The following is a 21105-nucleotide window of genomic DNA, read 5'->3' as shown; positions in this document are numbered from 1 at the left end:
GTCTCTTTGCGGGATTACTGTGAGGCCTGCAGGAGGCAAGCACTCACATGGAGGCTGGCATCCTGGCTAAGTCTACAATGCCATGATTGAGGAGGATGATGGGGAAGAGATGCGTGAGGACCCCCAGGGCGAGATGCTGTGCATGATTTAGAAGGCATAAGGAGTCTGGGAGAGCAAGAGAACTTACACCCTGAACTCCCCAAGTAAACACCAGAGTCCTGGCCTCTTTTTGCAGCTAGTGTCCAGGGCCAGGCTTGGGAAGTGCCTGTTTCAAGCCAGTCTTCACCCACAGTGTGGCCTGGACCTCTTCCCTGCCAGCTTTTCAAGTTTAAATCTTGACAGATAATAAACCGTGGTATTGAGGTCCCTCCATTTCATCATGAAGATTCTAATGCTACAAACCCACAGTCTGGAGTTTGAAAGACCTGGGTTCCAGTCATAGCTGTACCCATTTACTAGTTCTGTGTCCCTGGGAAAGTTGCATAACAGGTCTGGGCCTCAGATTCTTAATCTATAAAGGGGAGAACCTTCACAGGTGAGTGTGAGAGTTTAAGGTGATAACACACGTAAAGCACTGCCTACACATGCCTGGCAGAACAAGTGCTTAATAAATGTGTAGTTATTATGACTAAACTAAAAGAGGACAATTTCCCTGGGAGGTGCAGATCACTGTGTGCCTTAACCACAGGGAGACCCCAAAGGATTCCCTACTGTAAAACTCATTCTTCACCTACTTGCTACTGCCTGAAATTCCTTTAGCAGGAAACAGAATCTCTCATGCCACAAGAGAGGATAAAGTTTAAAATGTAAACACTTTAGGATGAGAGAACTTGTCTCTTAAATTCTCTCTAAGGTTTTAAATCCTTTCCAAAGAGTAGGTTTTTGCAGAAGTCAGCAGGCCCGGTCTCTAATGGTCATGGAATAGGGCAATGATGGGACTTGGAGGGGTGTTGACGGGAGGTTGAAAAACTGAAGACGAACTTAAGTGTCAAATACATTCTTGTTTTGAAAATCAATTCTGTTTTTCTTATGACAAAAATCACATTGGTTTAGGTTTGCTTTTATTTTTTAATCATGGTGCATACAACACACCCCTCTAATCCCACCATGTTGCAAACGATACATAATACTAGGCCATGGTGATGTTAGGATTATATTAGGACATTGGTTTTTTTTGGGGGGGGGGTTGCCTCTGTTGTACTCACTTTCCTACAGGTTATCAGCTATTCAGAAACTCAAGAGAAGTTAAGTAAATGTGAAACACTCTCTACTTTATAAATTATGGTTGAAGTGGAAGTAGACAGGGCCCAGGATCCTCTAGAATTACCCCCAATCCCCAAACCCCTCAACCTCCTAGTGATTTTGAAACACACCCCGGGTAGACATGCCCAGAGTGACACAGAGCTCCAAGCTGAACCAAGGATGCCTGAAATCAAATAAGAGGAGACCTTATTGGGCATATTTGATTTAATTGGGCCTATAATCCTAGATTCAGTCAATTTGTGGGTTTTTTTGTAGTTTTTGTTTTGTTTTGTTTTCTAAAGATGACCAGTAAGGGGATCTTAACCCTTGACTTGGTGTTGTCAGCACCACGCTCTCCCAAGTGAACCCAGGATGGCCCTAGATTCAGTCAATTTGTGAAGGGGTTAGGAAGGTGGTCTCTAGAGTCAACCTGGGTTCAAACCCTGGTCCTTTGTGGTGGCCTTAGACAGGTTAGTTTACTTCTCCAAACCTCCTCTCACTCATACATGCCATGAAATTAATAATAGTACCTACCTCGTAGATAGGGCTATAGGGAGAATCAAAGAAAATACATGTAGAATGATTTGCATCAGATGCTGGAAATAAAATCAAATGAAGTCCTTCATCAGATTGTCACTCTATGTAATGAGGGCAACTGAGGTGGCTTCAGGACGGGAGTCTTCCTGAAGCACATCACCAAGCCAGTGATTAATGGAAAGCAACAGTGGGAACAGACTCAACCTAAGAGAGAATGATATCAGAAATAGGGTGTTCATTCTCTAGTCATCAACGAAATGTAAGTTAAGGCCACAGTTAGATATCATTTGTCTTCCTTCAAACTATCAAAGATTAGGAAAATCTAGAATCATCACACACATGGGAAAACTAACTCTCTTGTCCATTGCTAAACAACTTTCACAAAGACAATTCAGCAACACGTATCAAACGATTTACAAATATGCAGAAGTTTTAATCTAGTAATTTCCCCTCCAGAAAGAATCCAAAGGAAATAAGTAAAAATGTGCATAAGGATTTGATGGTGAGGATGTTCACCACAAAATTATTTATAAAAAGGAAAAATTGAAAACAACCTAAAAGTTCATTAAAATGGGAATGGTTAACTAATTATGGTACGTCCTTACAATGGGATACTATGCAGCATTTCATAATCACCTGGTGGAACAATCTTTAAGGGCAGTGGGAATTTTTCACTACATCCCAAACAATGTTTTTGAAAACTTTGTATAGTATGATATTATCTGGGGGAGGCAATGCTTAGGAAAAAGGCAAAAACATAGATATTAAATAGTAGCTACTTCTGGGGGAGGGATTAAAGGTGATCCTTATGGTTTTCCTTGTATATTTTCCTTTATATTTTCCATTTTTTTCTACCTTGAACATGTACCAATTTGGTTATCAGAAAACATATGTTGGAAGAACGACAGGGGTGATCAGGAAAGGAAGGAGAAGAAATGGTTTACTTTGGGCAAAGACACACACAGCCCAGGATTCAAAGAAGCAGAGCTGGAAGTCCCCACGGGTTCTAAGCCGAAGCTGCAGCCTCAGCTCCTCAGCAGGGAGCTCTCTTCCTCAGAGCTTTGAGTGGAAAATTGACAAGTTCTGCCTTGTGTTTTGTGTGGGTGTAAGAACCATCTGGTCACCATACTGATCTCCAGGATTTATTCTTCTGATCTAGCCGTCTAGGATGGTCCCTTCCTCTAAGAGATGTTCTTATCTAACAAATATTATACCAATATTATAGCAACCAACGTTATATTAGTGTACGACTGAATTAACGTACATATATTTTTAATTATAATATTGTTCTATATTAATAATAGCTCCCATTTATTGCATTGGTAAGTACTCTCTCTATATTATCTTCAGTACTGACGACATACATATATTGTCTTCAGCACTGATAACAAAGTAGGTATTTGTTGAAAAGTAGGTTTTATTTTCCTCTTTTACACTTAAAATAGGAAAGGCAATCATATACACATCAGGGTGCCAAGCAAGCAAACTGCCAGGACCCTTTCTGGAAGCAGATAGAATAAGGAACATGGAAAAATAGACGAACGAAGGAATGAATGCATAGCCCTGTGTTATGAGTAACAAAATGGGCAAACGACTTCCTCACTTTACAGAGCAATTGCCATGGAATTTCTTTATAAAGGAATTCCCCCTAGTAAATATACAGTATGATTTCACTTCCTCAAGTTCAATGTATGTGCCACAATTTGGGGTTTTATCCATTCTACTTATTGTAAGGAAATCTGGAAATTACAAAAAAAAAAAAAAAAGGATAAAAAAATTTAAATCATCTGTAATTCCTCTACCCAGATATAATGTTTCTTTGAATCTTTTTTTATACATGTATATAACTTTTTAAAAAAATACAACTTCCAGTGTGTCTATGTCTGGGTGTAAAAAGAAAAAATGTAAGGTCATACTTGATAAACTGTTTTGATACCTGATATTTTCTTCAAGCACTACATTATGCACATTTCCAATGTCATCAAAAATTCTTTTAATGACTTCAGTGCTCCATCATGGATATGTGAGAATTTTTAAAATACTCCCATATTGTATGAGATTTAGGTTGATTTCCAATATATTGCTATTATACACATTGCTACCAGTGATAGTGGATTGAGGGCTGGCATCAGAAGGGTTAGTGCTAGTCCGACTTGATCCCTAACTAGCTGTGTGACTTTGTAACTTTAAGCAAGTTACTAAACTCTTAAGACTTGAGTTTCCCATCTTTAAAATGGGAGGACTTTTAATTTGTACTGCCAAGTTGCCCTCCAGAAAAGTCATATCAATTTACCAGCATATATAAAATTGCTTGTTTTCTCACAATCTTGCCATCACTGGATATTATACTATTTTTAAAATCTTCATCAATTTGATGAGTAATAATATGGCATCTCTTTTTAAAAACTCCGATGGTGTGTGGTGTGTCATTTTAATTTGTATTTCTTTGATCACTTTTTTTTTTTTTTTCTGGCCGGTACAGAGATCGAACCCCAGACCTTGGTGTTATCAGCACCATGCTCTAAGCAATTGTGCTAACTGGCCTGATTACCCATTTGTTACTTGGACTTTATCAATTACTTGTCTTTGTACTTTGTTCATTTTTCTATTGTGGTATTTGTCCCTAAGTGGCTTGTAAAATTCGTCATATAGTAACCATCTTTGTTCCACTACACATGTTGGAAATATTTTCATCCAGGCAGTCATTTACATTTTAAATTTGAAACAGTTTAATTGTTAAACTCCTAAATTAGAAAAAAAGATGACAACAGACATTCCCTTGATAATCCCAAACATTTAAGAAGACTCTGCAAATCTACAAATGATCAGTCTGAAAGTACACAGCACAGGACCCAGAAAACAGTAAGGGTTAAATAAATATTAGCTTTAATATTAATAATGATGAAAATAATAATTAAATGAGTTGTTCAACAAAACTCGTCCAGCTATCTTGTCACTTATCCCCTTTTGTGTTCCTTAGGTAACAGTTAAACTTTGCCCTTTAAAATGTTCTTGTAAGGTTTGGACCCCTGTACCGGCCGCCAAAAAAAAAATTAAATATAAATAAATTTTTTTAAATGTTCTTGTAAGTGAGGAGAAAGGGGATTATTTCACTAGCAAATGTGAGGATCCTGAGAAAGATAAAGGACTAAAAAGAATGAAGAGCAGGGAGAGGGCAGAGAACTCACCACCTTTGAAATCAGAGACCCTTGTCCCTCGAAGACAGAGCTGGAGTCTCCAAGCTGAGAACACTCCTTCCCCCATGCAGGGAGATCAGGCAGGAGCATGAGGAAGGGCTCTGGGTGGGGTGGGCATGGGAAAGTTCATATTTTCTTTTAAAGTTCAAAGACTGAAGCCAGGTCTCTGCTCCATAGACTCTCTTCTAGCTGTCCGTACAAACCAACAAGCCACACCCTGCCTGTCTGCCCCTGATAAAGAAAAAGAGCAAACAGGAGGCTCCCTAAAAGCGAGGGCACTACTGAGTGCCACCCGGTTTAAGGGATCGCTGCCCCTGGGCTCCCTTTTCCTCCACTGCCTACTGCTAACAGTAATTCCCTTGATCCCGTCATAGCCTTTCTAAAAAGCTTGCTCCCCTTGACTTTTCAGATCAGCATAAATTGGAAGATTGGTTTTAATGACAGCCACCAATTAGCCATGTTCTTTAACTCACTACCTTTATCTCCAGCTATACCGACTTGTGCTTTCTGACAAGCAAACTTGCTTACTGTCCCCCAACATGTGATAAGCTCTTTCCTGCCTGTCTTGCTTTCATAATGTCTATAATTGTATTAACAATGCATTAATGTATTTCCATGTATTTTGACCTTTATAAAGATGGGGTCCATTGTACATGATTCCCTGTGATCTCCTTTTTTCTCTCCCCATTAGTTTCTGAGTCGAGCAGACACCTGTGGTGGCCCACACCATTCCCCTCAACCCACCCAGTTTTAGTGCAGCTGAGACTTGCAGGTAAGCTGCCAGCATGCCACCTCAGAGGCCACAGCATCTCTTTGCTGATCTGTCTCAGGACTTTCTACAAAGTTTTAGAAGGCTATTCAGCCTGTGGACAGCCCAGGAGTTCACCAGTTAATGCCCCAGGGGCATCAACCAACAGTGGTGGGAGTCAGTGGAAAATGCTCCAGCCTCACACCTTGAGAGGAACAGTACAGAGCTGTATTCTACATGATTCCTCACAGAGTTCCCAGCGGCGTTCAACACAGTAGCCCACAGTCACAAGTAGCTCAATAATGCACATTTTATTGGCTTTTCTTCCTTTTTGCTTCTTCCTTATTTCTGCTTCCTGGAATCACCTCCTAAATAAACTCTTACAGCAAAGGGCTTGTCTCACACTCTGCTTTTCAGGGAGAAACTGAAATTTATCCAGGTCACTTCATAGAGCTTTAGTACGTTCACTGCACTGTTGTATAACAGACCATTGTATAAATATACCGACAGCTTGTCTGGTCCCTTGTTGATAGAAATGTGGGTTGTTTCTGGACTTTTGCTTTGACAAACAGTGCTGTTCTGAACATTCTTTTTTTTTTTTTTTTTTTTTTTTTTTTTTATCTTTTCCTGCCACGGGTTTATTCGTACAAACAGCACAAGAGGATACCAGCCCCATGTAGACAACAACCCAGAGGTTGCACTAGTCCTTCTGTCCTCATATTGGCAGACAGAGGTCTCCACTCTGGAGCCTTCGTGGGAGTGTGGCACCTTTGGGGGCCTGGGTACCTTTGGGAGCCTGAGCTGGAGCTGGAACTGAAGCTGGAGCTGGAGCTGCAGCTGAAGCCATGTCCTGGGCCTTGGTTTGAGCCTTGGCCTTGGCCTTTGTCTGGCAGAGCCTGAGACCCTTGGCAATGAGGGCATGAGCATGCTTTCCAAGCTTGAAGTGGGTGATGTAAGCAGGTCGGTCAAGCTTGCGGTTGGAGCCCTTTGGGATCTTGGACTTGACCTCCTTGGACTTTACAAGGGTCTTGATATCCTCAGCACATGCACTCGTGGCCTTGGCCTTATTGGCCTACATTTTCTTCAGGCCTGTCTTATTGTGCTTCTTAGCAAAGCGCATGTTCCTCAGGAACTTGGGGTCTACCTACCCCTTAAGAGATTCATATCTTTGTGATTAAGGTTTCTTAATACCATTTCTGTGCCATCCCCAGGGTTGGTTGTGTATGGTGTGGATCTTGGACTTGGCCATGTCTGCACAGTAACTGCGGCTCGCAAAGTGCCGGGGACCAGAAGAGAAAGAGCTGTTTTGAATGAACATTCTTGATAGACGTTATCTGACTTTCTCTAGAGCAGCAGTTCTCAATGTGTGGTCCATGAACTGTGGAAGTCCCTGAGACCCTTTCAGGAGGTCCAACACTCAGGTCAAAACTATGTTCATAATAAAATTAACATATCATTTGCCTTTTTCACTCTGTTGATGTTTTCTAGGACACTGCCAAAGCAATGATGGGTAAAACGGCTGGCACCTTAATCCAAATCAATGAGTGGCATCAAACTGCAGTAAAAGTTACTAATTTTATTAAATCTCAACCCTTGGATATATATCTTTTCAATATTCTATAGGACAAAATGGGAAGGACGCATAAGCATATCAAAGTATGATGATCATCTTGAGGAAAAGCTCTTAAGGGACAGAGTTGTGAGCTAAAGTAGTCACTTTACTCACAGAGCACCGTTCTTACCTGAAAGTATAGCAGATAAACTATGATTTCTCAGACTTTGGGATTTGCTAGGCTGTTTTACCAAAATGAATGAAATGCACCTGTCATTTCAAAAAAAATGACAACAAAAAAAACCCAAACTGATAGTATTTGTTGCCAAAGAGAAAATTCATTCTTTTGAGTGAAAATTAGAATACTGGAAAACTTTTATCTGCTACAGTGAGCTTGATAGCTTCCCAATAATGAGAGACTCTTCTTAAGGGATTAATATCCAGAATATACAAAGAATGCAAACAATAGTAAAAAAAACCCAATAATCTGATTTAAAAATGGGCAAAGGAACTGAATAGACAGTTTTCAAAAGAAGACATACAAATGGCCAACAGGTATATGAAAAAATGCTCAATATCACTAATCATCAGAAAAATACAAATCAAAACCACAATGACATATCTCACCCCAGTTAGCCTGGCTATTATCAAAAAGACAGAAAATAACAAATGCTGGCAAGGATGCAGAGAAAGGGGAACTTACTCACTGTGGGTGGGACTGTAAATCAATATAGCCATTATGGAAAACAGTACGGAGAAGCCTATAATCTTTTATTTATTAACCACAGATCAAAATATAAATATCAAACTATGCTCTGCTTTTAAAAGGGAGACAGAGCACTGGACTTCCAGTTTTTAAACAAAGTTCATTAAACACAAATACTCATCTCTGCTACATCCCGAAATCCCCCTAAAATGATAATCTTGGAATAAAAAAGGAAAAGCCTATAGGGACAAGGAGAAGGGACAGGAAATAACTGTAAAATGAAGATGTCAGTACATTTTTGAATGAAGGAAAGCAAATGGAAGAATAAAAACAGAAATCTAATCCAGGCTTGGGATGGCTGAGACCAGGGTATGGCTCTACCTCGTTGGGTTGTTGTAAGGATTAAATTAGTTAAAATATGCAAAATGTTTAGAACAGTGGTTGACACCCAGTAAATGGTAGATATTATCTGAGAAAAGGTTCCAACTTGAAAGCCAGAGACCAAAATAAACAATAGAGACAATCTAGGAAGCAGAAGAAAATAGCAGAAAATTACAATTACTACCCTGAGAAATATGAAGTAAGAGATCCTGAATCGACAACAGAAGAGCAAGAAGCTAGCAAAAAGGAAAGTTTGGAAACAAGGAAAAACTCTTGGAAATTAAAATTTTTACAGTAGAAATTTTTAAAGTCGTTAGTAGAACCAGAGAATACAGTTCAGGAAAATCTCTTATAAGTAGAATAAACAAAACCAAGAAATGAAAAATGAGAGAGAAAAAGTTAAAAAATAAGGAAATTGATCACAGAGAATATTTCCCAGAAATGAAGACCATGTTTCCTGATTTAAAGGGGCCACCAAGTACCTAGCACAATGAATGAAAAAGGCTTACAGGACACATTATGAAAGTTCAGAACATCAATGATAAAGGGGGAAAATAACTTAAAAGCTTTCAGAAACAAAAGAACAAATGAAATTTACATAGGAAGAAACAGAAATCAGAATAATCAGACTTCTGAAGAATCTAGGCACATGAGAAGCTATATGACAATAGGTCATTACCTTTAAAATTCTGAGTGAAAATGATTTCCCCACTTGGGAGACTGTGATGCTGGCTGGTAACACCAAGGTGAAGGGTTCAGATCTCCACACTGGCCAACCACCAGAAGAAAAAAAGAAAATGATTTCCAACCTGGAAATCGGTCAGTCAAATGTGAGAGAAAATAAAGCCATTTTCAAACAAGCAAGGACTCAAAAATTTCCTTTCCATAAACTCCTTCTGGTGAGTTACTGGAGCATGTACTTCTCCAAAATGAGAGAATAAACTAAAAAAGGAAAGACATACGATTTAGGGTGCAGGTAATTTGGCATAGGAGAGCTGGAAGAAAATCCCCAGAATGTGGTTAGGGGAAATCCCAGGACAAGAGCTGTGCACCAAGGCTAAGACGATTCGGAGCAAGAGGAGGATGGGTCTAAGGAGGGATGTCACCAAGAAAGGTTTAAAAAGACACTGATAGATTACCTGGCTGATGGGAGCAGATCAAGAGGTATTTTATAGTTCTCATGCAGAGTTTCTGAAAGAATTAACAATAGATGCGTAGATAATCAAGCAAATAAAAAACAATTTTTGACGCAAGAAAAAAGTCATTCAATACAGTGAATATAATTTTAGTACAGTATATACTTCAACTGCCAAAACATTCCATAGTTCTATTACTGTAAACTCTGACTAGTAATTCAACCAAGCAGAGAATTCTGTGAGCCTGGCCAAGAGTCCACTGATGGCCACAACAGAGAGGGAAATCATAGACTCACCAAGGAAGAATAGTGAAGGGACTTTAATAGGTGGTGTCCAGCCTCAATGTTCAACCCTCCTGGCTCCAACCTGCACCTTCCTGATGGAGAAACCAATATCTCCAGTCCTGTAATCTCTCTAACAATAATCTCTCTCTCTCTCTCTCTCTCTCTCTCTCTCTCTCTCTCTCTCTCTCTCTCACACACACACACACACACACACACACACCCCTAACTTACTTTCTTCTTCACCCTTTCCTAAGCCAACTCATCACACCTTCTGCGCTTTTATCAGTGGCTCAGTAGCACCACTGTGTTCCATCTTCCAGTTTGGCTTTTGCACTTTTTCATTCCCTGTCCAGTATCTGGTCTGTTTTAGCTGGCTTTTTGAAGCTTTCCAAAGGCCCTGCCATGTCTCCAGCTGTAATCTAGTCCAGAGCTTATATGAACTTTTTTTTTTTTTTTTTTTGAGGTGGCTGGCTGGTAAAGGGACCCAAACCCTTGACCTTGTTATCAACACCACACTCTGACCAGCCTTTAAATTTTATAAATTGTACAATATGACACAAATGTAAAATGCCAATATTAAGACAAGATTTCTGAAATAGACTCATTACTTTTATTAATAATAATCCTATTAGCATTTATATAGAATTTTTAAAATAACATTTATTGTAGTTTCTTCTGATTGCTAAAGTATAAATATTCACTGTAGAAATTTTGGAAAATACAGAAAAGCACAAAGAAGATAAAAATAACCCCTACTCTTAAAGTTATCTGGATTAACATTTGGTGTGTTTTCATCTTCTCTCTTTTCCATGTGAATATAACATTTTTTCAACTATAAAACAAACATTTGATTAGACTGTACATACCTCTTTTCATTTTCATTTAACATACTAAAAACATTTTATTATGTCAATAAATATTTTTGTCATTTTAATGGCTACAGAGAATTCCATTGTAACTATTCCATCATTTATTTAATCAACCTCTATTATAAAAATTTCGGTTGTTTCCACTTTTTTCCTCTTAGAAATAGTGCTATCTCTGATTATTAACTTAGGATAGCTTCTTAGAAGTGGAGTTGCTTAGACAAAAATTTTACTCGTTTTTATTTATCATGGTAAAAACCATAAAATTTACCATCTAACTATTTTTAAGTATACAGTATGGTATTAACATTGTTGTGCAACAGCTCTCCAGAACTTTTTCATCTTGCAAAACTGAAACTCTATACTCACTGAACAACTCCACTTTTTCCCCTCCTTCCAGATCTTGGTAACCACCATTCTACATTCTGTTCCTTAGAGTTTGATACTCTAGATGCCTCATTTGAATGGAATCATCCAGTATTTGCCTTTTTGTGTGGTTCTGCTCATTTGTAAGGCTTTCGATATCCAGTGCTAATGGGCCTCCAGAAATGTAACAATTTGTACTTTGGAAGTGTACCAGTGTCCATCCGGTCTACGTGTTCACTGTTTTGCTTCGCAACTATCATTTGTTTCACTTCTTGCCAATGTGACGGAGGAACAAAGGTAGTGGTCCTGAACATGTTTTCCTTTGGATAGATCACTGTCCTGCGAATTCTGACTGAAATACTTGCGCCGGTACTTACTAGCTGCGTGACCTTGGACAAGTCACTTATCTTTTCAGTGCCTCTGTTCCCTTATCCGTAAAAAGAAGATAATAGTTTACTACTGTACATGTATATATTATAAGTACTTACTATGAGAAATAAGTGTTAATAAATGTGAAGCTCTGAGAACGTTGCCTGGAATATAAACCCCAAAGAGAGGGAGCTATCATTATTATTATTTCTCTTTTTTGTCAGTTCTTGCTAATCTAATAAATGGAAGATGACAGCAGCTATTTTAATTTACATCTCCTCGATTATCAGTGGAATTTGAACGTTTCTCTATGTTTAAACTGGCTATTTGTACTTCTGTCAAGATTTCCTTTATCAGAGCACCGTGGCAAACAGGATCTCACTTCATCCTCCTCAAGCTTGTGAATTAAGGTGGCAATCCCCAATCCCCACTTTTCGGGTTAAGAAATTGAGGCTCAGAATTCCAATTCTGAGCAATTTTAATCCCAGGATTCAGATCTCATCCTTCAAACCCTAGCAGCTGTCCCAGAAAATATTCCCGGGAAAAGCTTTTTGTTAGCCGTGACCCCTCCCCGGCTCCGGCCCCGCCCCCGAACCATCGGTCCAGCCCTCCTCTGTGCGCACGCGCGACCCCTCCGTGCCCCGCCCCCCCCTCCGGCCTGGCCCCGCCCCGCCCCGCCCCGCCCCGCTCGAGGGGCGGCGGGCTCGAGCTCTCGTCCATCCCCGGGGAAGAGGCGAGGATTTTCTCCCGCGTGGGGTCTTGTCTGCGACGCGGCGGAGGCCCCACAGTCCCGAGGCCGGGTAGGGAAAGGCGCCGACTCCCCAGCCTCTGGGTCGGCGGCTCTGGGCCTCCCGTCGCCATTTTGCTCGGGGAGAGCGGAGAAGGCGGGAGGTGGGAGCCGTCCCCAGGGCCGGGCGGGCCGGGGCGGGGTCGGGAGGCGGAGGGCCGGCCGTGGGGACCGGCCAGCTGGCCTCGGGAGGGGCGGCAGCGGGCGGGGTACCCCGCGGCAGGGTTGGCTCGGAAGCTGTCGGGCCGGGCAGTGGTGGGAAGCCCTGGCTCGGAGGCCGGAGACGTCGGCTGTCCTGCCCCTCGGGGCCGCAGTGTCCTGATGATAACGGTCCCACGCCGGGTATGGCGCGCTGCGGTGTGTGAAGCGGCTTCACATGGGCCTTCTCGTTCGATCCTCACACAGCAGCTCTTGGAGGGAGGCCGGGGGAGGGACTGTTGTGCATTTTGCAGACAGTAAACTGGCACTCAGAGGGGTTGGGGAGACTTGCCGAGGGACGCCCAGCGAGGTCGTGGCGGTGAGACTTAGGTCTCACTTCAAAGCCAGCTCCCTGGCCACTCTTTCTGCCTCGCCTGTCAAAGAAGAGGCGGAGCTAAAGGATGAGTTAGGCGAATGACTGGCCGTTCTTTTTTTTAAATGAAAGATCTGCCTCTTTCTGTACCATCCAAGTCAGAGCTAAGAAGTATTCAGAAGCCAAGCCATGGATCCACCTGCACGTAAAGAAAAATCCAAAGTTAAAGAACCTGTCAGCAGAGTTGAGAAAGCTAAGCAGAAATCAGCCCAGCAGGAGCTGAAGCAAAGACAGAGAGCCGAGGTGAGATTAAGGAGGGGGGCTCTGTTTATCTGTAGTCGGCTGGAGATGATCTGCAATAGAGAAATGCCCGGACTAGAAAGGAGAGCTGTGAGGGGGAGCCCCACTTGCCTCCAGTCAAGAGGTGTTCTCCCAGGTTTAGAGAGGTCATCGAGTCCTGAAGGGTGAAGCGGGCAGCCCAGAGGCACATGCCAGGTTAGTGTCAGAACCCCAAGTACCACGTCTTCAGATGACTCCTGGCGCAGAGCTTTGGTGGTAGGGACCTGAGGGAAGATAGAAGGGAGAAAAAGAAGTGATATGTAAGGGGAGGGGTCAGACACCCCAGCACAGGCGTTCTGGTTTTGGTGCGGAAAATAGCTACTCTACTGGTAGTCAGGTAAAGGCCCAAGCCTTAAACCCACCGGTGTGTTCCTTTGTTCTCTCAACACCTAAAATCAATTTGAGAATAAAAAGCTTTAAATTGTTTACACTGCCGTTGTTGAACCACATCCAGACGTATATTATTTTAGCATGTAATATCAGAAAAAACACTTGCTGGTCTCTTTTTCCTCTTTCTGTTTGTTTTGTTTGTTTTTTGAGAAATTTAAAAATACAGAAAATTAAGGGCTGGCCTGTGGCTCACTTGGGAGAGTGTGGTGCTGGTAACAACAAGGCCACGGGTTCGGATCCCATATAGGGATGGCTGGTTGGCTCACTTGGGAGAGTGTGGTGCTGACAACACCAAGTCAAGGGTTAAGATCCCCTTACTGGTCATCTTTAAAAAAAAAAAAAAAAAAAAAAGGACTATTATAACAAACACCTGGGTACTCAGCACTCCAGATTGGTAGTGGCTAGCATTTTGTCATATATGCCTGAAGTCTTTTTAAAATAAGGTAAATAAAAATCAAATATAAATTTGAAGTCCCCTTTGTTCATTTCCTCTCTTACAACCTTTTCCCCTCTCTATAGGCAACCATTATTTTTTTGTAACTTTACATTCAAATATATTAATAGATACCCTTAAATAATATACAGTATTCTTTTGTTTTTAATTTTTACATTAATAAAATTTCATGTTTTGTTTTGCATTTGTTTTACATTGTTTTCAGAGCTATTTATGTTAATATAAGAGTCTAGTTTATTCTCATCATTTGCAGTAGTCTGACTTATGAATGCACTTTAGTGTATATGCTCATTCCTCCAGTGATGGACCCTTAAGTTATATCTTTGTGGGGTTTTTTTTTCCCTCCTCTATTGCAAACACTGCTGTAGTGAAAAACTTTTAGATATCTCCTTTGGCAGCTGTGCTAGAATTTCTGTAGGGTGTTTAGAAGAATTACTGGGTACATTTTCAAGTTTACTAGACATTGCCAAATTACCTTCAAAGGGATTGTACAAATTTGCACCCCCACTAGCAGTGTAAGAGAGTTCTCATTCCTCATATCTTTTCTAACACCTGATGTTATCAGACTTTCATTTGTTCTTAATTTGATCCATTTGTTAAACAAATATTGAGCTGCTCCTACCTGCCAGGCATTGTTCTAGGAACTGGAGACATATGATTGGACAAAGCAGAGTCCCTTCTTTCATGGAGCTTGCATTCCAGTGGAGGGTGGCAGACAGTAAACATAAGTAAACTTAATAAAGTGTTTGAAGTTAATCAGAAAACTGAAATTACCTTTGGATTAAGGAAGTTCATCTGAGAGCTGTGGTTCTGAGTTCTAACAAGTGGCTCTCCCCTTTCCTTTACCTTCCTATCCCCACCTGGATCCAGGCCCCCAGATGATTTTACTACGTTGTGCTTTGGTGTACAGTTTGAGGGTTGCTATAAAAAGTAGCCCTATGTATGGCTCAACCTAATATGAATATTGATAGTATTAAAAAAAAAAGGCCCTATGAAACTGTCCTCTGTGCATACTATCAAGATAGATGTTGAGGACATTGTTCATGTCCTATTGACAACCTGCCTATGCGGGTCCACAGGTTAAATTTATTTGTCTGACTTCAAATCCCAGCTCCTCCTTAAATCCCAGTTCTCCTCATGTGTACTTGGACAAGATACTTAACCTCTCTGAACCTCAGTTCCTTAATTCCTTCTTGGGAAAATGAGGATGATAACATCTACCACATGAGACTGTTTTAAGGGATAAAAATATTATATGTAAAGTACCTTAGCACAGTGCCTGGCACAGAGATAGCATAGGATAAACAGCAGCAATTATGATCAGGAATCTTTGTGCTTCTAACAGTTGGCTTGCTTTTCTTGTGTGGACTCTGAATTGAACTGATCCTGTTCATGTTGATTTGCCAAGATGTGATGCTGGATTTGCACTCTAGCGGCAGCTGGCACCTGTTGAGCTCTTAAGATGTGCCAGGCCCGGGCCAAGTCTGCACATGCATGACTACATGTAATCCTCACACCAGGCTTCGAGCAGGTGTTACTGTTATTCCCATTTTAACCTTTGTAAACTCTTCCTGGAATAAGGTAGGAATATAAGAAATATATGACCCTGTGAGGTAGGAGGTATTATCCTCACTTTGAAATGAAGTAACGTTACTATTTGGTGAGGGGCAGGACTGTGGTCTGACAGATCTTCTGACCTTTGCTGCTTTTTGCTTTGCCCTACAGCCACCTTGTTGTTTTCCTTATCTGTATCGCCAGGAATGTAATCTCCTAACATGGGAATGGGACCAGACCCCTTGGGGGGAGGAAGAGACACAGTTTCCATGTCTGCGAAGATGCCACGTTCCAGAAAGTTAGATATGAAGGAGAGATGTGAGGGATGAATGGGAATGGAAGGCACATTTGGCAGTTGAAGCAGCACTTGGCAATGCCAGGAACCCTTTCTGTCTTGACTGAAAGAATTTCATTCCTTGACTTGGACGCCCATTTTGAGTTTCTTCTTTCTCTGCTTATTTTATTTTCTCCTTTCTCCTACCATCCTCCCTCCTTGATCTGGAAGTCTCCAAGAAGCTATTTAATGTCACTCTCAGTCCCTAGCACAGTTATGTGCAGATTACAAATGCTCATTAGTTATTGAATGAATAAAGGAAAGGTTTTTTAAAAAACGTGTATGTGTTTAAAGTATATATAATGTGTGTGTACAACTTAAAGAAGATAACTAAAACAAACACCCTTGTATCTACTACCCAAATGAAGAAATAGAACATGAGCTATAACTTGGGAATCTCCATGTCCCATTCTGGTCATACACCTGATCTTTCCCACTTGCAGTACCCCCTTTGCTTAATTTTATGCTAATAATTCCTTTGCTGTTCTATATTAATTTTCTACCTCTGTGTATACCCCTAAATAGTATTTTGTAGCATAACAGTATATTGTCTAGTTTTGCCTGTGTCTGAGCTTTTATATGTTACTGTATTCTGTGACTGGCTGTCCTCAGCATTTTCTTAACCATTCACATTTATTATTTTTATTTAAAATATTTTATTTTAAAATATATATAACATAAAATTTACCATTTTCACCATCAGCTTTATGTTGTTCGAGAATCCTTTGTGGTGGTGTTTGCAACTGTTTTCCTTAGTATGGAATTCCATTTTCCTTAAAGACAATAGGATCATTCAAGCTTTTTAATTTGTTTTGATCATTTTACTTTTTTCTAGGAATTTAAATTTTCAAATGTATTGGCACAGAGTTCATACTGTTTTGTTTTCATCTCCGTTATGTCAGTAGTTATGCGTTCTTTCTGGTTCCTAGTAATGCTTGTTTGTCCCTACTCCCTTTTCTTGATCAGTCATGTCAGAGGTTTGCAGGGTTTTTTTTTAGTATTTCCAAAGAACCATCTTGCAGTTTTGATGATCCTCTCTATGGTATGTTTGGTTGCTATTGCTATTAATTTCTGCTCTTATTTTGTATTTTCTCTTTGTTCCACTACTCAGTTTCATTTCTTCCCCTTTCTTGTCTTCTTTTCAGTTAATCAAGTTATATCTTCTACACACACGCGTGAGTGCACGCACACACCCCTTCATTTTTTCCCTACAAATTGGTACGTTGTACGTTCTGTTTCTGTTCTTTAATGGATAGATTAATTACTGTGAGGATAAAGGTGAGGAATGAAGTGTAGATACCCTGCCTTTCACCTTAGAATGTCTCTTGCAGTCTTCTTCCCATCCCCACTGCCTGCCCTAGGCCATATTCCCCCTATCTCCTCCCTGGACTGTTGTAACAGATGCCTCCTAAGTGGTTTATAATCTCTCCTCTCCACACTCCATCACTCACATAACCTCCAGTTATCTTTCCCAAAGTACAGATATAATCAAGTTGCTCCCCTGCACACTTATCTTTGCTGGCTCTCCAGAGTCCAACAGATAAAGTCCAGATTCCTTGGCATGGTGGTTAAGGGCCCAACATTCTTTTCTTGCTTTCTCCAGCTACCCAGTCCCCGGTCTATAATATTCTTCATATTGGCATGTTTACAGCTTCCAGAACTGATCCTATACTTTTCCATCATATTTATTTAGGCATACTTTCCCCCCCATCACCTATCATGTCCCATCCCCAATCTCTACCTGTTGAAATCCTATGATCTCTTAAAGACCAAACCAAGCCACCTGCCTCAGTGCTTCTTTCCTGATTCCCCAGTGGAATTAATATCCACCTTTCCTGTTCCCAAATCACTATTCCAGCATCACCATTACTGGTGCAGTTCTGCATTTACAGATGACACAGCCCATTGTGTGTGGAGAGAGACATTGAGCAGCTGCTTCTGTTGCTAACATATCTCTTTCTCCCATTCAGATATATGCCCTTAACAGAGTCATGACAGAACTGGAGCAGCAGCAGTTTGATGAGTTCTGTAAGCAGATGCAGCCTCCTGGAGAGTGAGCTATCGTGTTCAAACTGGATGGGACCCTGGAGGCTGCTTGTGAGCTTGTTACCAGTTTTAAGCTGAGATGGTCCATTTGGAGTGTTACAGAACTAGAAAAGAAGACATTTGTGGATTAATCTGAACTTAAGTCCTACAAGTAACTTCTGCCTCACTGGTTCCTTCAATCTGAATTGGCCCAGTGCTTGCTGAAGAGACTTGTTTTCTTCTTCTATGATAATAGATTCTTTTTTTAAAAAAACCTTTTTCTATTGTTTGAGAAAAATCAGTGTTTCTTCTGAAACTGTATATCTTCTCCAAAAATGCAAATAAAACACTAATAAAATTGTAACAGCCTGAACAGAAGTAACTCCATTTTGTTAAACTTCTAAATTAAAAAGTTTTTTTCTTAGTCTTATAACCTGAACTGCATAGCTTGCAGCTGGACATTAGAATACAATGATTCTTGTTCACATGATTGCTCACACTGTACACAGAATAATTATAGAAGAAATTATTAACCCAGGTGGCCATTCTTTACTCGCTTACTTAACTAGGTCTTTTTGAAGTTAACAGGAACTGAATCCATGACTTGACTTCATGGAGGATGGTCACCATGAATCAGCTCCCACCCAAGAAGTTCTTTGTTTATCTGCAATTTGATGATTATGCCTGCACATCTGTGCTTAGATTACCATGAATCAGCCCCCTATCAACTATCCCTATAAAGCCCTTTGGCAAGTCTGGGAAAAGTGGAGATGGTCTTTGAGACATGAGTCCACCATTTCCCCCAGGCTGCTGGCTTCCTGATTGAAGGCTACCTTTCCTTACACCAACACTTGTCTCTCAATTATTGGCTATTGAGCTGCGAGCAAACAGACTTTTGGGGTTTCATTAACAAAATGTTTGTTTGCTTGTACTTTATAGCATGAGAGTGCTGAGACTTAGAAAATAGAGTCAGAAAAAATGTAATAAATAGGTAAGAAAAGTTGAGGAGAGCAAAAGTCACCCTTATCTCCTTTAGGAGCAGGGTAGAAAAGAGAGGAGAAAGCATGATTGCTTCCAGTTTTCATTCTTCCTGGGGCCAAAGCTCTGCAGACACTGCTGATCATAAGTTTTTAGGCACACAGATGTAAGTACATGACCCTTTACTCCCAGATGAGCCACTAGTCAGGGTTGGAAGCTTGAAGCTGGGATTCCCCTCACCTGTGGAGAGCTAGCAGCAAGCTGCCCCAACAGGGAGAGGGACTGCATGTGCTTTTTGCTGTTCTTTTTGGCGGGCTACTTTATCAGGCCTAGAAATGGGTTTGTGACGGCAATGTTCAGACTGGTCCCTCAGAAAGCGGTCACACACCCATTTAACTGCCATTTTTAGGTGTAGAAATGTATGGCGGTTTCTGCTGCAGACATTTGTATCAGAAATGGTAGTTCATACCTGAGTTTTAGCAGTGAAGTTATTTTCGCTGAGCAAAAGGAGAGATTGTTCTTTCAGGATATTTCATTTCCAAATTTTCCTTGGGAGTAGTGGGAGAAGGATTTAAGAGAGCTGAATAAATGTAGAAATAAGGCAGATCACTCAGGGCAAAAGAGCCAAACACTGCCACCTCCTTTAAACTGGAAATGCCTATATTTTCTCTGCTACTGCTGGGACATCTCAAACTATCCCCATCTCCTCTGTCTCCTTACTGCCTCTGAAGTCACTGAGAATACTGTTCCCATTGCTATGGCTTATTTTAGGGGTAAACTGTGGAGTTAATTCATTGTTAAGAAACTTGTTATCACTGTGGAAAATGTGTTTTTGAGACCCAAGTTATAATTAAGGATAATCTTTACATAGATTATCCCCAGAAATGGTAATTAGGTCTATAGCATCCTGCTAAATTTGGGATGAATAGAGTTTTTTGTTTTATTTTGTTGGAGTAGACGGTTGGAGGAAGCTATCCTTATAAACACAAGGAAATGCTGCGGTATGCTAGAAAGAGCACAGTTTTAGAGCCAAAGACCTGGGTTTAAGTGCCAGTTAACTTCTCTGAGCTTCCCATTTTCTATCTACATAATGGAATAATATTTTCTTCTTCCCAGGATCATTGTTGAGAAATAATGTATGTAATAGATACTCAGTGTCTTAGTCTGTTTTGTGCAGCTCTAACTGAATACCCAAGACTGGGTAATTTATAAAGAACAGATATTTATTTATTACAGTTCTAGAGCCTGAGTGAGAAGTCCTAGATTGAGGGGCCAGCATCTGATGAGGCCTTTACTGCAGTGTCATCCAATGGCTGAAGGTGGAAGGGCAAAAGAGCCAATTGCCCTTGCATGGGGGGGAGGGAGGGGGGAGTAAGGGGACAAACTTATCCTTTTATTAGGAACCTACTCCCAAGATAATGGCATTAATCCATCCATGAGGGCAGAGCACTCTACCTCTCAACACTGTTGCATTGGGGATTAAATTTCTATCTAACACATGGACTTTGAGGGGACATGTTCAAACCATAGCACTCAGTAAATTTTACTTCCCTTCCCAACTACCTTTCAGATTGTTTTATGGGAAATGTTTCAAGTTTCAAATAACTAAGTAATACATGAGCGTTGTTAGGAAAGATTCTGATCCTTATTTGGAAACTGCTTGTATTAACATGTCTCAGCCTTGGGTATATTCTGGTCCTGGAGAAGCACTGTAGTAAGGTAGAGCTTTTCAAACTGCAGTTGGTTGTAAAATCAGTTTAATAAATTATGACCAGCTTTTCTTTTTAATGAAATAGATTAGAAAATATCACATGTGGTACTGATGTTTCATGAAGATTTTGTTTCATGTTTATATACATTTAGGAATGTATATACCATGTTCGATGTAAAGTTATTTCTTACTGTGGGTTGTGGTAAAAAAAAAAAAAAAAAAAGTTTGAGATACAAGAGGATGTCTCAACCAAGACAGGAATGGGTCTTTTTATTCACATTTGTAGGGTAAATGTTGGACATAGCCCTATCCCCACCTCCCTGTGCATACCGGAGTTCCCCCTCCCCCTGGGAGACTACCCCTGACGAACGTAGCTACCCAAGGAAAGGCATGTCCCCTTTAAGACAAACAGAATGATGAAGGGAGCAGGGACCCTATGTAAAAACAAACACTCTGGGGCCAACCCCGTGGCTCACTTGGGAGAGTGCGGCGCTGGGAGCGTGGGAGCGCCGAGGCCACGGGTTCGGATCCTATATAGGGATGGCTGGTGTGCTCACTGGCTGAGCGCTGTGCGGACGACACCAAGCCAAGGGTTCCGATCCCCTTACCGGTCACATAAAAAAAAAAAAAAAAAACAC

General features: G+C 40.8%; 1 protein-coding gene and 1 pseudogene across 1 annotated transcript; one reads left to right on the top strand and one right to left on the bottom strand.

The window, feature by feature from the left end:
- Nucleotides 1-6439: 6439 nt before the first annotated feature.
- LOC134384114 (large ribosomal subunit protein eL29-like) lies at nt 6440-6973 on the bottom strand (annotated as a pseudogene).
- Nucleotides 6974-12045: 5072 nt separating this feature from the next.
- Nucleotides 12046-18142, top strand: SVBP (small vasohibin binding protein). The gene is made up of 3 exons (XM_063106184.1): nt 12046-12184; nt 12841-12985; nt 17724-18142. The coding sequence occupies exons 2-3, from the start codon at nt 12872-12874 to the stop codon at nt 17808-17810; spliced, it is 201 nt and encodes a 66-aa protein (XP_062962254.1). The 5' UTR covers nt 12046-12184; nt 12841-12871; the 3' UTR covers nt 17811-18142.
- The last annotated feature ends 2963 nt before the right edge of the window (nt 18143-21105 follow it).

This window comes from Cynocephalus volans, chromosome 8 (assembly GCF_027409185.1).
Source record: "Cynocephalus volans isolate mCynVol1 chromosome 8, mCynVol1.pri, whole genome shotgun sequence".
Lineage (NCBI taxonomy): Eukaryota > Metazoa > Chordata > Mammalia > Dermoptera > Cynocephalidae > Cynocephalus > Cynocephalus volans.
This window is presented reverse-complemented; position numbering and strand designations above follow the sequence as displayed.

Excerpts from the sequence above, each read along its gene's own strand:
- SVBP (XM_063106184.1), top strand. The coding sequence starts at position 12,872 with ATGGATCCACCTGCACGTAAAGAAAAATCCAAAGTTAAAGAACCTGTC. Across the intron at positions 12,986-17,723 it reads AGCAAAGACAGAGAGCCGAG|ATATATGCCCTTAACAGAGT; the intron begins GTGAGATTAAGG and ends TCTCCCATTCAG.